This window comes from Oculina patagonica, chromosome 4 (genome assembly GCF_052425735.1).
Source record: "Oculina patagonica isolate OP01 chromosome 4, crgOcupat, whole genome shotgun sequence".
Taxonomy (NCBI): Eukaryota; Metazoa; Cnidaria; class Anthozoa; order Scleractinia; family Oculinidae; genus Oculina; species Oculina patagonica.
This window is the reverse complement of record NC_135761.1, coordinates 11,431,931-11,444,266: the sequence shown is the minus strand read 5'-3', so window position 1 is coordinate 11,444,266 and position 12,336 is coordinate 11,431,931. Positions and strand designations below refer to the sequence as shown.

Genomic DNA, 12,336 nt, shown 5'->3' with positions numbered 1-12,336 from the left:
CTTTAAAAGTGATTATGTTGCAGGAACTGAAAAAGTAATTTTATTTAAAACCTTCTTATGACTAGGAACTACATATGATTGATTTTCCCCTCCTATCTATGTTTTGGTTTAAATTTGTTTTTGGTTAGATTTTTTTTTTCAAAGCAGTTTTATTTTATTTTATTTTGTCTAGTGTTAATTACCATACTCTAAAACAAAAGAAGATAAAAACAAGACAAATGGTTTGAAAAAATCCACACCAAAACATGAAATGTAAACCACAACATCTGCATTGTTTCCTTCATTGTGTATGCGTATGTAATTTTCGTGTTCTCTGTCATGCGGAGTGGCCTATGTGTGTCACGTATCTTTTGTTTTCGCGAGGATTTTTCTTGAAGCTTAGGCAATGAAAAACCTCCCAACAGAAGGAAAAGATAGGTAGTAATTTAATTGTAAGACATGTTTTCCCAAGGAAAGAGTGATACATATAATTCTGTATCATGACACAAATACTTTTTTTTAATTACACAGATTTTGATTATGATTTCCATTTTCTTAAAAGGTTTGATTGCATGGGGTGAACTCATCTAAATCAATGTTTAATCTTGAGACATTTCCAGAAAAACGTTTTTTAGTTATGCATTGTTTTTGGGATTAAATTGAAGACTGGAAATTGATTTACATGTTTACTTCTTTACTGGGTTTTGTAGTCAACTTTTTTATTAGAAAGCTTTTTTCTTTGACTTAAAAAAATTTTTAAAAGGGACATGGGTGATCATAAGCAAAATATTTTGTTATTGTCATAGGCATTTTAATTATTTTAAATGATTAACTTAGCTACCCGTTTATACAAATACAGCTAGTTTTCCCGGTTCTTCTACTTTCTTTTTTATAATTTATGTTAAAAAGTGGATTGCTTCTCAATGTCTGGTAGGGGCATGTTTTGTCATATGTTATGGTTTTAGAAGATTTTTGTTAAATATAAGAAATTTGTATTTAATAAAATGTGGTTTGTCTGTAATGAATAATTTAAATTTGATGTTCTATCTTTTCTACTTATGGAAAAACAGCATTTTGAAAATTTTGGAACAACATCATGTGATAGTCATTTCAATTGATAACTTTTGTAATCTATTTGAAGAATTGGACATACACCTGTAGATCAGAATACTAAAATCTAAGATTTGTTAAGTCATTTCAAAAGACCTTGTTTAAATGTAAGGCTGTCTGAATTAGGTACTAAGGTCTGAATTTCTGAGATCCCATATTCTAAATTAAGGTTTAAAACAATTTTTAAACCTTACTTGGACATGTACATTGTACATGGCAATTTTTTACCAGTTAATAATGTCATACAAGTTATAAGAGATCACAAATCATTCAGGTCAAAAAAGGAGACATTTTTATTGACCCACTCAGGATTTATAATTACCATGGATGTACTAGCTAAGAAAACACTAATTGCCAGCTCATCAACAAGCCCAGCTGGCTTTTCTGGTCTTGGCAGCTCTAAAAGTTAAGTTCCTAACTCTTTGTTTCCATGTGAAAATTCAGCTGGATTTGAATTCTCTTACAGCCGGTGAAATTAGTCGACTGTGGGCCTTAGCGACAACCCTGAATTACCATAAATAATTATATCCTGAGGCTCTTGTTTGAATTTTTGGCAACTTGTGTGTGGTAAGCCACAGATTAGACTGCTAATTATCAAGGAGTTGTTTTCTAATTGTAAACACATTTTTTCATACACAAAGAAAATTAGGATTGTTGTCCAATAAAGTGTATCAAAACATTGTCATCAGTCTTTATTCAAGAAACATTGCAGCCACACATTCAGTTTGCTTTGGTTTTGCATTACTACAATGCAGGTCAGAAAGACTTGGGACACTTGTGAAAAGGAGACTGAATTGAATAGTGCAAGAGATACTCCCAGAATTGTAATCATGGACTCTGTACACACACAAGTCCCCAATTCCTCTTTCCTAAGCCCCCCTCCCCCTAGCAATGTTGACAAACATATATTGTTTGGGGGAGGGGGGCTAGCATTCATTTGGCCCAGAATTGTGCTCAGTGTCCCAACATTAATGTCCCGCATTGTAGGCTCAGTACCGTAATTGATTTTTTAAAAACTTGTGCCACTTTCTCGATCAATCACACACACATGTTTTCTCACATTTCATTCTAGCTACATATGTAATTTGCTTCAAGTTTTGATTGGTTCACTTGATTGTCTGTGCCTATAATTGCGATTGGCTAGAGTGTGATTACTTTGGTTTTGGTTTTACAACTTCCACATTGCACTTTGTATATAAGGAACTTGGAATTACAATCTTGTGACATTGCTTTTTCCCTTCTTTGTTTTGCAGGCACTGTTTGGAGTTCAGTTTGTGCTGAGTGTTGTCATGGCAACCATGCTGCAGAAGTTCTCTCCTTACATCTCCCTAGCAAGATGGATTCTGTGCAATGAGCAGTATGTTTTGTTACTTGCCAAATACTTACATTTATATAGAGAGCTCTTCTTTTTAATCGACTCTCCTATAACCAGAACAAAAACAATGTTTACAATGGCCAGTAACTTCACTAAAAAACCATTAAACAGAGGTCTACTGGAAATTGTTTTTGGATCAAGGCTCTTAAAAATTCATTTTGTTCTCCTTCACTTTTTGGTGATTTTATGTGTATTTCGACAGCTCTTAAATTCTTACATTTCATGACAAAAAATTACACAAATTTTTTACCTGGCTAGTCTAAAAGGCTCCACACTTGACACTTAATTGCTAGATGAGCCTTGATCTCATCCCAAAAATTTTGCTACTATTTCATCTTGAAAGTGCTTGTCTCTATTGTACATTTTAAAAATACGAGTGGGCTGATAAATTTGTAGGTCCAGGCCTATGTGTCTATAGGCTAGCTACGCCCCTCACTGAACAGATGTATTACAAATCAGGCCTGTTAGGTAGTTTGAGTGCCCAAGCTTTCAGTTCACTGACTTTCTTGATGTGATTGACATGAACTTCTTTTTCTGATAGCCTTGTTAGATATCTTCATCCAACTGATGAAGAGCTCAAAGAAATAATTGGAAAGAACTCTGCTGTGACAAGTAAGGGCAAAGGAAAGAGAACAGCACCTACAGATGCAAGGTGTGTGAATTCAGCCTCACCCTGGCTCTAGTACTATATACTCCAACTTCCCCCACCCCCACCCCTTTTCCAGACTGACAGTTGTGTAATTTATGGATATCAGCTTAAAACTCTTGAAATTTCAATTACAGTAAGTACGTACCATCTGGCTTGTTTTTTGGGGAGGTAAACTTTGAAATACATGTAAGTGGGGGGGGGGGGATATCATGAAAATTAAAATCAATACTATTGGTACATCAAAACAAAATTGCTTTTAATTTTACTAGCTGCAAATAAGGGCCATATTTTACAGAACCATTTTATACTTTCTTCTTCTGTTCAACAGGCATTTTTAAATGATGCTACTAAATGGACAAGTTTTTACTGGTTAATTAAGTCTGTATGCTTAGAAGTGTTCCAAGATGCATCTTTAAAATCTTGGCCATTTTTTTTCAAGATATATGTCAATTGTAATCTGTCTTAATCTTTCTCTCTTTGTTTTTTTTTTTGGTTTGTTAATAACTTCTTAGGTATTTGAGGGTTCTAAAAGGACTTTTGTTCATCAGAAAATGACTTCCAACACTGTGACATAGCTGCTTAAATGTTAAATGTTCTTCTTTTGTATTAGAAAAAGGCAAACAAATGTGGCAACTGTTGGGAATAATGGTGAGGAGGTTAAAACATTCACTGTGCCCTGCAGCATTGATGTTCAACTTGACAAGGCCACGGTATGTTTGTACACGCATCTTTGAAACTTAAAGTTTTTCATGCTGGTTTTTAATTATTTGCAATGTGAAACTATCCTTGACATTGTGTGCAGAGATGTTGTTATGTATAATTATGATAATATATAAATCCTTAATTTAGTTAATTATAATTATTAAAATAATTTTTATAGTAAATTTTATAAGAAATTAAAAGGTTAAGTCTGCTCTCCACATTTCATAGTAAGAAGCGGCAAGCAGTTTTTCTACTCCCCCCTGAATGGGATGCCAGTCTAGTTCTCTACAACCATGGATGCAAGGGTTGAAAAAAAATCATTTACACACGTTTTTCCCCTCACCATCCCTATGCGATCCCTAACGTCCATCTGACACATGAGTGTGTTGTACCATTTTCCAACATTAAAAGGGGAAACTGGGGTACTGACACATATTTAAGAGTTATTATGATCAGAATTTCATCTTTTTACGAGTTTCCAACAAAATATGTCAATGGTTGTAGTATAATATTGTAATTATAATCTGATTATTTATAATTTTCTGGTACTTGTGTTTCAGATTGAGGAGATTGACTTACTTCCTCAGTTCCTTTACAATGACTACAAATGGCTGATTGATTTCTCCTTTTGTGCAGCTGTGATAAACGTTCTCGTTGAAACCTTTGCTTTTTTCTTGCCTGAAATCTACACTCAAGAGCTCAACCTGGGGCTTGTGTGGAACTGTCTTGTCATCTTCTTTGCACTGTATCCTTTGCAGATTGCAAATATTAAAATGTGGAGGTTGATCTAATTAACAAATTAGACAGTAAGCACGAGGTTTCTATTGGCTGATAGTTGGCCGAAGCCCGAGCCAACTATCAAAGTCAGTAGAAACCAAGAGCGAGCCATCTAATTGTAACAAGCATAAGCCACTGACCAATCTATTAAACGACACAGAATATCGCTAGAATTGATTTATTGAAGTTTTTTATTGATAAAATTCAGCAAAAAAACCGAGCACGCACTCCGAGTGCCATCTATCGATCAATAGTTGGCACCTGTGTAACCACGATTACCTAAAAGACGGTCAGCAGGTTATGCTTTTAGTGTCTAATAGTGTTTTGTTGTTTGGAATTAGATGTTGCAGTGGAGAAACAGCCATCACGATCAGTCAAAATAGCAGATCATTGCTACTGATGCCTTTATCCCTCTCCCACTAGTTTTGACAGAACATTAGGCATTTTTTTCAGTTTACTTTATTCAAGTTGTATTTGGATCTAGAGTTAATCAAAAAAGGGGGAAGGGGACTCAGAATTTTTCTTTGTCCCATGCTTGTGTCATTGTTGAAAAATTCATCATCATTATTTATGACCGGGCTTAAAATTTACCATCTTTATTATTTACTACACACTTGATGATTTCGACATTGCTGATCCTAGCAGTATGCAGGACACGTGTCACATATCAACCTAGCAAATGGCCCAGCTCACCATGAGTCTCTCGTAGCTTAGTTGGTTAGAGCGCCCAACTGGTATCTGGGAGGCCATGGGTTCGATTCCCGTCGGGGACTCATGCTTGTGCCATTGTTGAAAAATTCATTTTCAGAACCTTTTTTGTGTGAAAAAGGGTTGGGCAGAGTAAAGATAGTGTAGGTGACTCCCAAGGGAAGGGTTGAGGATTCTTGTTGTCTCGCTCAGGGGTGTAAGTAATGGATTTTAGTCTTACTAAGTGTGCTCAGGACAGAATGCTAATGTTTTTAGCCATCAAGGTCTCGTTTAGGTTTGCACGTGAAGAAATAGGAATAAATCGTCTTCATACTGTGTTGGCAGTCTAGGCATGATCAATCAGGCATGAAAAATACTAACAGATCCCCTACTTTGCCCAGGAAAAGCTGTATTTGTATTTACTAAACTGAGTCTTTTCTCAAAGATTTTTGCAATGTTAGTAACTTTTTGTTCTTGACCTGTACCATAAGCTGTTTTACATCGCTTTGTTCCTTAATTAAGTTCAGTAAGGTCCTGTTTTCCCTGGCGGCAGCGTACTGGAGAGGAGACGATACTGGAGAGCGTTCCATGTGTCTCACTTTCGGTTTGTTCTTTTTCGTGGTTGCTATGGCTGTTCTTGTGATCGACGAGTCTCTTCTGGACTTTGGACTTGATAAAGGTTCGTAAAGCTATAAAAAGAAGAAACAATTCATAATATTGTACATGGTTCAATGTTATCTTTGATGCAAATTTTATTTTCCTTTGTTTTTGGATTGGTAATGTATGGTAATGAGTTTGAAACAAAGAAAATACAATTTGGACCAAGGATAGAATTGAACCACACAAGTAAACCCCATTGCTAAAACTTTAATTTTGTTTACGAAATTAAAAAATTAAATCAACAATATTCGAATTAAAGATGTTTTAGTTAAACATTTAAAAATTAAAACTAGCGATATGCTGTCATGAAGACAGCGAAACGTTGTTCTCTACTTATATCGCTAGTTTTCATTTTAAAATCAACAAAAAAAAAATGCTCTCAATAACGAAGTGTATTTAAAAAAAAAAAAACCGTAATACTATAAGTTAATGCGTGGACTCTTTTTTGTACTTTTGTCGTGTTTTTTTTTTTATCATGTAAAAGAAAAGTAACATTGTATAACATGGTATAATCTCCAATAGTGTATGTAATTGTAAGTAATGTACGTGTTTTTAAATGTATCAATAACGTGTGTTTATCTTCAAAAAAAAAATTTAAAATCAACAATAGTAAAATAAAAGTTGAAAATTGAACCTTCCGTAAAGTTCTGAAAGTATTGAGACAGGTCGCACTGTGCCTTTAAGTTCGAGTTCAAGTTTTTTTCTTTTTCTTTGTCCCACGCTCAAGACAAATTACCCTTTCAACGTTATCATTTATTCACCGAGCTTAAATTTACCTTTACTTCATTGTATGAAACACATGATGCTTTGACATTGCTGATCCTAGCAGTATGCAGGACGCGTGTCACATATTAACCTAGTAAATGGCCCAGCTCAACTAGAGCGCCCAACCAGTATCTGGGAGGTCGTCTGTTTGAATCCTATCGGGCTCTCAGATTTTTTCTTTGTCCCGCGTTCGTGAAAAGTGAACATTTTGTCTTTGAAAAGGTTACTCATTGTTTCGGAATTCCTCCTTATGTCGACACAAAGCCAAGGATTGAATTTAGAACGTTAACCATCTTAAAACTTGGTTTATTTAATTGGCAGGTTACGACACGTTTTCAGAAAAGACCACAGAGTTCATGGAAAAGCAAGGATTTTCTTCAAGGTGGGTTTTTAGGTTGTGGTTGCTTTAAATTGTAGGCCCAGTGAAACTCTTTGTTCCGGCAGTCATTGTTCTGGTTTACGGTTTTGCCCGATCAAAATCACCCAGAAAACGACAGAAAAAGTCGTCGTAGAAGTAGTAAAACATTATTTATGCACGGTATCAATTCATTCATTTGATCCTCTTCCATACATTAATTAATTAAATATTAATTAATTGACTAATTAAACTATTAACCAAATTACTTATCTGTACGAGATTACCGTAAAATTCCGGTTGAAAGCCCCCCCCCGGTTATAGGCCCATCTACCTGGAAACAAAAAAATACATCCGGTTATAAGCCCCTCCGGATATAAGCCACCCTCTATCGGATGACAGTACTGAACAGGGCTAAATGTTGCTTTATTATGCGTCTTTTACTAAAAAAACGTATTTAGATCAACACTCCCGTGGCTCGTTTCGAAACGTTTTTTTATTCCGCTTATAAGCCCTCCCGGATATAAGCCCCTCCGCTTATAAGCCCACCCAAAACCCGTTACGAAGTTGTATAAGCCCACGTCTTATAGCGACGCGTAAACAATCGACTTCATCGCCTGATGAAGACTAGCAGTATTGCAGTCGAAACGTCGCGATCAACATCTCAAAGCGATTCTATCGTGAGACAAACGAATAAACGTTCATTACCTATCTTACACCACGATGAACAATATTCACATCTTTAATGAGCCCAGGCTTGTAACCGGAATTTTGCGTTATACCAAAAAACTTTAAAAACTACCTTTAATAATAATTATCATTAAATTACTTCGAGATTAGATACATGACTTAAAAGAGCTAAGACTGGGCTGTGTCTTTGCGCTCAAAGGCAAGCTGTTCCAGAGAACAGAACCACGGTATTGAAAGCTATTTTGCCTGCTGCAGTTGAGAAATTTGAGTTGAGTTCCTTTTCTCAGACGCCTTGGTTTATGGTGTCAAATAACACAAACAATACCTTTGATTCTTCTTTTTTCAGAGGTCCTGCTCCTAAATGGGTGTTCAAACTGTTTCTCGCTGTAGCCTCGGCTGTTATCGGTGCCTTTCTTGGCTTTCCAGGCATGCGTCTCGCCAACATGTACTTGGATTCACTGTTCTACTGCAGAGAGACTCGCATTATGTTGTAAGTCAAATTACTGTTAGAGCGATTTTCACTTGTCGAAAGTAGTTCGGGTTTGCTTTGGTTTTGCATTGCTGGGCCTTGTGATTGGTTTAAAAATCTCGCGCCACTTTCTCAACCAATCTGAAGTGAAGCCAAAACCAGTCGTGACTCACTCACGCACGTTTTCCCGCGCTCTGCAGCGGCTACTTGCATTTGCTTCGAGTTTGATAGGTTCACTGGATTGTCTGTGTCTTTAATGATTGGTCGGAGTGATTACTTTGGTTTTGGTTTTATGACACTCTACGAAAATCGCTCTAAAACACGCTGTTACAGATTATTAATTTAAAGCTTCGGTATGTAAGGCTCTTATTTGCTTGACAATGGTTATAAAGTCAAGTCAACAATGGACTAATGGTTAGCGCGCTGAACTCCGGATCGAATGGTTCGGGTTTTTGGGGAAAGACACTGTTAACCGCGACTGCCTTACGACGTGAACCGATTTGTTTTCTCATTGCATCTTCTAATATCTTCGTTGTGCTATGGAGCGGTTTTCACTTGAGTGTCGAAAGTACAATTGCGTTTGCTTTGGTTTTGCATTACTACGCTTAGTGATTAGCTTAAAAATCTCGCGCCACTTTCTCAGCCAATCAGGAGTAAAACCAAAACCAATCCTGACTCGCTCGCGCACGTTTTCCCGCGCTTCGTGTCAGCTACATGTATTTGCTTCGAGTTTTGATTGGTTCACTGGATTGTCTGTGTCCTTTGTGATTGGCTAGAGCAATTACTTTGGTTTTGGTTTTACGACACTCAATTGAAAACTGCTCTATAACAAATCACTTAATGACTTGTCTCTTGGAAAACCAGTTAATTTTGTTTCCCTTGTAAGAAAATTGACTGTTTCCCTCAGGACCAGTCATATACAAAATGGATACTTTAAAAACACATAAAGTATGCTTGTATAATACCATGTTGTTTAACAATTAATTGCCGCCGTTTTATGTCCCAACAGGGTCCTTCTCCATGTGAACTTCTTGGCCCCTTTGTTTCTCGTTCTGTTATGGGTGACGCCCATCGTACAAGGGCCCTTGATGGCCGGTTCGTGGAATGATGACAGTGATGAGAAACAAACCGAACCTTTGTAAGTAGCGAGCTGTTTCTTAGCCCAGTTCACATTAACTGTCATTGTGCGTGACATGAAGGACAAATAGATGTTCAGCTTTGTCCCCCTCCTCCCCTCTTCCTTCCACGTTCAAAATTCTGAAATAAAAAGGGTACAGATCTCAGAGGTCAGGTCGAAATTAGGGTAAGGTTTCGATAACCTTTCGACACCGGGCTATTGGAACTCTTGCGCAACGTACTTCTCGACTGTTTTGCTTCTCCTAGCCCAGGAATGTAGGTTGATAAATGTGGCCGCTAGTGGGCCTCGATTCATCTATGAACTTTCATAGAAGGACACAGTGGGGGTAAAGTCGTTTGCGTGAGGAGAGGGGATAGCGCAGTGCTGAGAGCAATCGCTTCCAACCAATGTGGCACGGGTTCGAATCTGGATTGAGTTTGTTCATTGTTGGTTCTTGTCCTTGCTCCGAGGGTAGTTCTCTGGGTTTTCTGGTTTTCCTCCCTCCACAAAAAGCAATACTTCTAAATTCCGATTCGATCGGGAATCCGAGGGCCACAGGTTTGTCAGTCTTAAGGCTGTTTCGTGCAACGCGATTTACTTTGTCTCCAACAATTTGCTTTAGTCAGCGCTCCGGCTCATGATACAGTTTATTTCAGGTTAACAGAGAGAGGCTACTCCAACTTTCGTTTCATCCTGCTGCTGTTGTTCTGTGTTCTGCGGCTGAGTTTGGTCTGGAGACATCTTCAGTCCTACCTGGACATGGCTCACGAGAGGATAGAAAAGATGAAGAAAGAAGCGGGACGAATCACTAACGTGGAATTACAACGAAAGGTGATGGCATCCTTCAATATTCCACTGGCTGTATTCTCTTGTTTTAGCAATTAGTACTAGAACATCCGCCTACCTATCCTGTTTTCCAGAATCGATTGACCCCGCAGTTTCGTCAGGAGTGTTGCTAAGCAACATGACGTAGAATGATTACGTCAAGCTGACGTGACTGCTTTCGTACTCGTTTCAGTTGCTGATTGGACAATAAGAATCGGAGACTCTTCGGAGACTGGGAAATTCCACGAGGTTTTACCAAAAACCACACACGCAATAAAAACGATCATAAAATAAAGTCGAATTTACGATGCTCTATTATTGCTTCACAGGTTGCCCGCGTGTTCTACTACCTGTCAGCAGCTGCTCTTCAATATCTAGCTCCAACTATCCTTCTTCTGTTCAGTGTTTTGACGCTACGAACACTCGGTAGGTTAACACTTCATACAGCGCAACTCTGGTTCGATGCAAGCCTGGTTTCTATGTGATCGCTTGGGTTGACAGTAGTTTCCTGTTTCTTTAACTTTCCGTGCTCGCACCAGTCTCTCCCGGCCTATTCCCACAGCTCATGTACTGATCGATAGCGGTCGCTAACATGTAATATATAAAAATGTTTAGCACCAAGCATCAAACCGGCAGTGTTCGGTCTTCCAATTTCTAAGGCTGTTTTTCAGAGTATTGTATTTAATGTGTCGTTATCATTTGTAAATTACTTCTAAATGGATTTTTGTGGTTGTTGATAGTTAGGTGAGTTATTGTAATACTCATTCTCGTCCTAAGAGCTCGCTTTTTTGTGGTCAGCATCAGGAACGCGGGATCTAGGCGGTACCAATTTGAAGGTCCGCGACTGACGTACTTCTGCCGTTCTGGTCGATTCTGATTGGCTGACAATCCGTGCATGCCTCAAAAGTTCGGAACCAGCTACATCTGCGTTCTTGGTGCTGATCAAAAGAAAACCAACACATAAATTTGAAAACTTTCAACAGGAACAACCTGGAAACAAGATGACCAATCTAATTTAAAAGACCCTTATAAATGTATTTGTAAGCATTTTTCGCAAGAAATATATATATAACTTGTGGTTTGAAATTGTTTCTGGTTTAATATTTTTTAAAAACCCGTTTAGTTTTCATTTTCTTTTGTGTCATTTTCATCACCGTAACCCGAAACAACTGAACACCGTTGTTTCAATAATTTTCAAACCGGAGACAAATTACAACAACAACGCAGATAAGGTATGCTTGTTGTAATAGTGTTCTTTTCACTAATCGTGTTTTCCTCATTGGTTCTTTCTCAAGGTTGCACCGATTGGAACAGCAACCCAGTGGGCGCCTCTCGCATCCAGTACTCCTCCTTGATATCGAACAGTACAAGAGAGGCTGCGCTTAGCCTGCGCGGAGTTCTGACGCCTGCGCTGTTCCAAGGAGTCATGTCTTACATGGTCTGGTGGATGTGTACATCTTGGCTCATTACCTCTCTGTTTGGAGTTATTTATCTCAAAACATTTGAAGCAAGCTGACCAAGGCTGGACAGTGAAACAAAATGGCGGCGATTGTGCGGAAAACTCGGTGCGTAATGGAGATCATCGGGTACGAGAATAAGGCTGAGACTGACTGACGTGTTAGGAAAACGACAAGTTGTCCATATTTGGTGTAAAGTGCGCGCACTTCAGATTATAGAACGTGTATGATCAGTAATTTATTTTAATTTTTGAGCTCAGCTGAGTTCCCATGCTGATTTCAAAGACGAAAAGTAATTCTGACTAGGTTTATGTAAACCCCACTTTCCCCTGAAGTTGTTCCCGCTGAGATACCTCGACTGGATACTGCATGCGTTTTATAACGTAAACATGTGATAGGTTTTGAGATTTTTTGGATTGACCAGGACAATACCAATGCATGGGTTTTTTGCCTTCAGAAAGCGAGTGACAACGCATGCGTGGGTCGGGTGTGAATGTGATGTTTCTCGTTCTTAATCCCAGGCCCCTCGACTGCGCAAGTCGAACTTACGCAACGCTAAAGCAGGGCGCCCTGGCTAAAGGCAAGAGCTCTGCGTTCCAGATTGTGACGCTATCCAGAGAAGTGGCTGAATCAATAAAATGAACTGAAACACCTGGCGTAGTCCTTCATTGTAATGTGTTGCATACTCCAATTAAGATGTCATGAAATCGTCCTCTCAA

At 38.2% G+C, this 12,336-nt stretch overlaps 1 protein-coding gene across 1 annotated transcript in view; it reads left to right on the top strand.

Moving 5' to 3' along the window:
• LOC144651494 (transmembrane protein 161B-like) overlaps positions 1 to 12,273 on the top strand; it is a 15,241-nt gene extending 2,968 nt beyond the window's left edge. The window contains exons 2-12 of the mRNA XM_078511441.1: positions 2,343 to 2,446; positions 3,006 to 3,116; positions 3,724 to 3,823; positions 4,376 to 4,560; positions 5,807 to 5,958; positions 7,026 to 7,086; positions 8,096 to 8,239; positions 9,228 to 9,356; positions 9,992 to 10,166; positions 10,490 to 10,586; positions 11,456 to 12,273. Coding sequence (XP_078367567.1) covers positions 2,343 to 2,446; positions 3,006 to 3,116; positions 3,724 to 3,823; positions 4,376 to 4,560; positions 5,807 to 5,958; positions 7,026 to 7,086; positions 8,096 to 8,239; positions 9,228 to 9,356; positions 9,992 to 10,166; positions 10,490 to 10,586; positions 11,456 to 11,676 — 1,479 coding nt within the window. The 3' untranslated portion in view covers positions 11,677 to 12,273. The remainder of the gene's footprint in view (positions 1 to 2,342; positions 2,447 to 3,005; positions 3,117 to 3,723; positions 3,824 to 4,375; positions 4,561 to 5,806; positions 5,959 to 7,025; positions 7,087 to 8,095; positions 8,240 to 9,227; positions 9,357 to 9,991; positions 10,167 to 10,489; positions 10,587 to 11,455) is intronic.
• The last annotated feature ends 63 nt before the right edge of the window (positions 12,274 to 12,336 follow it).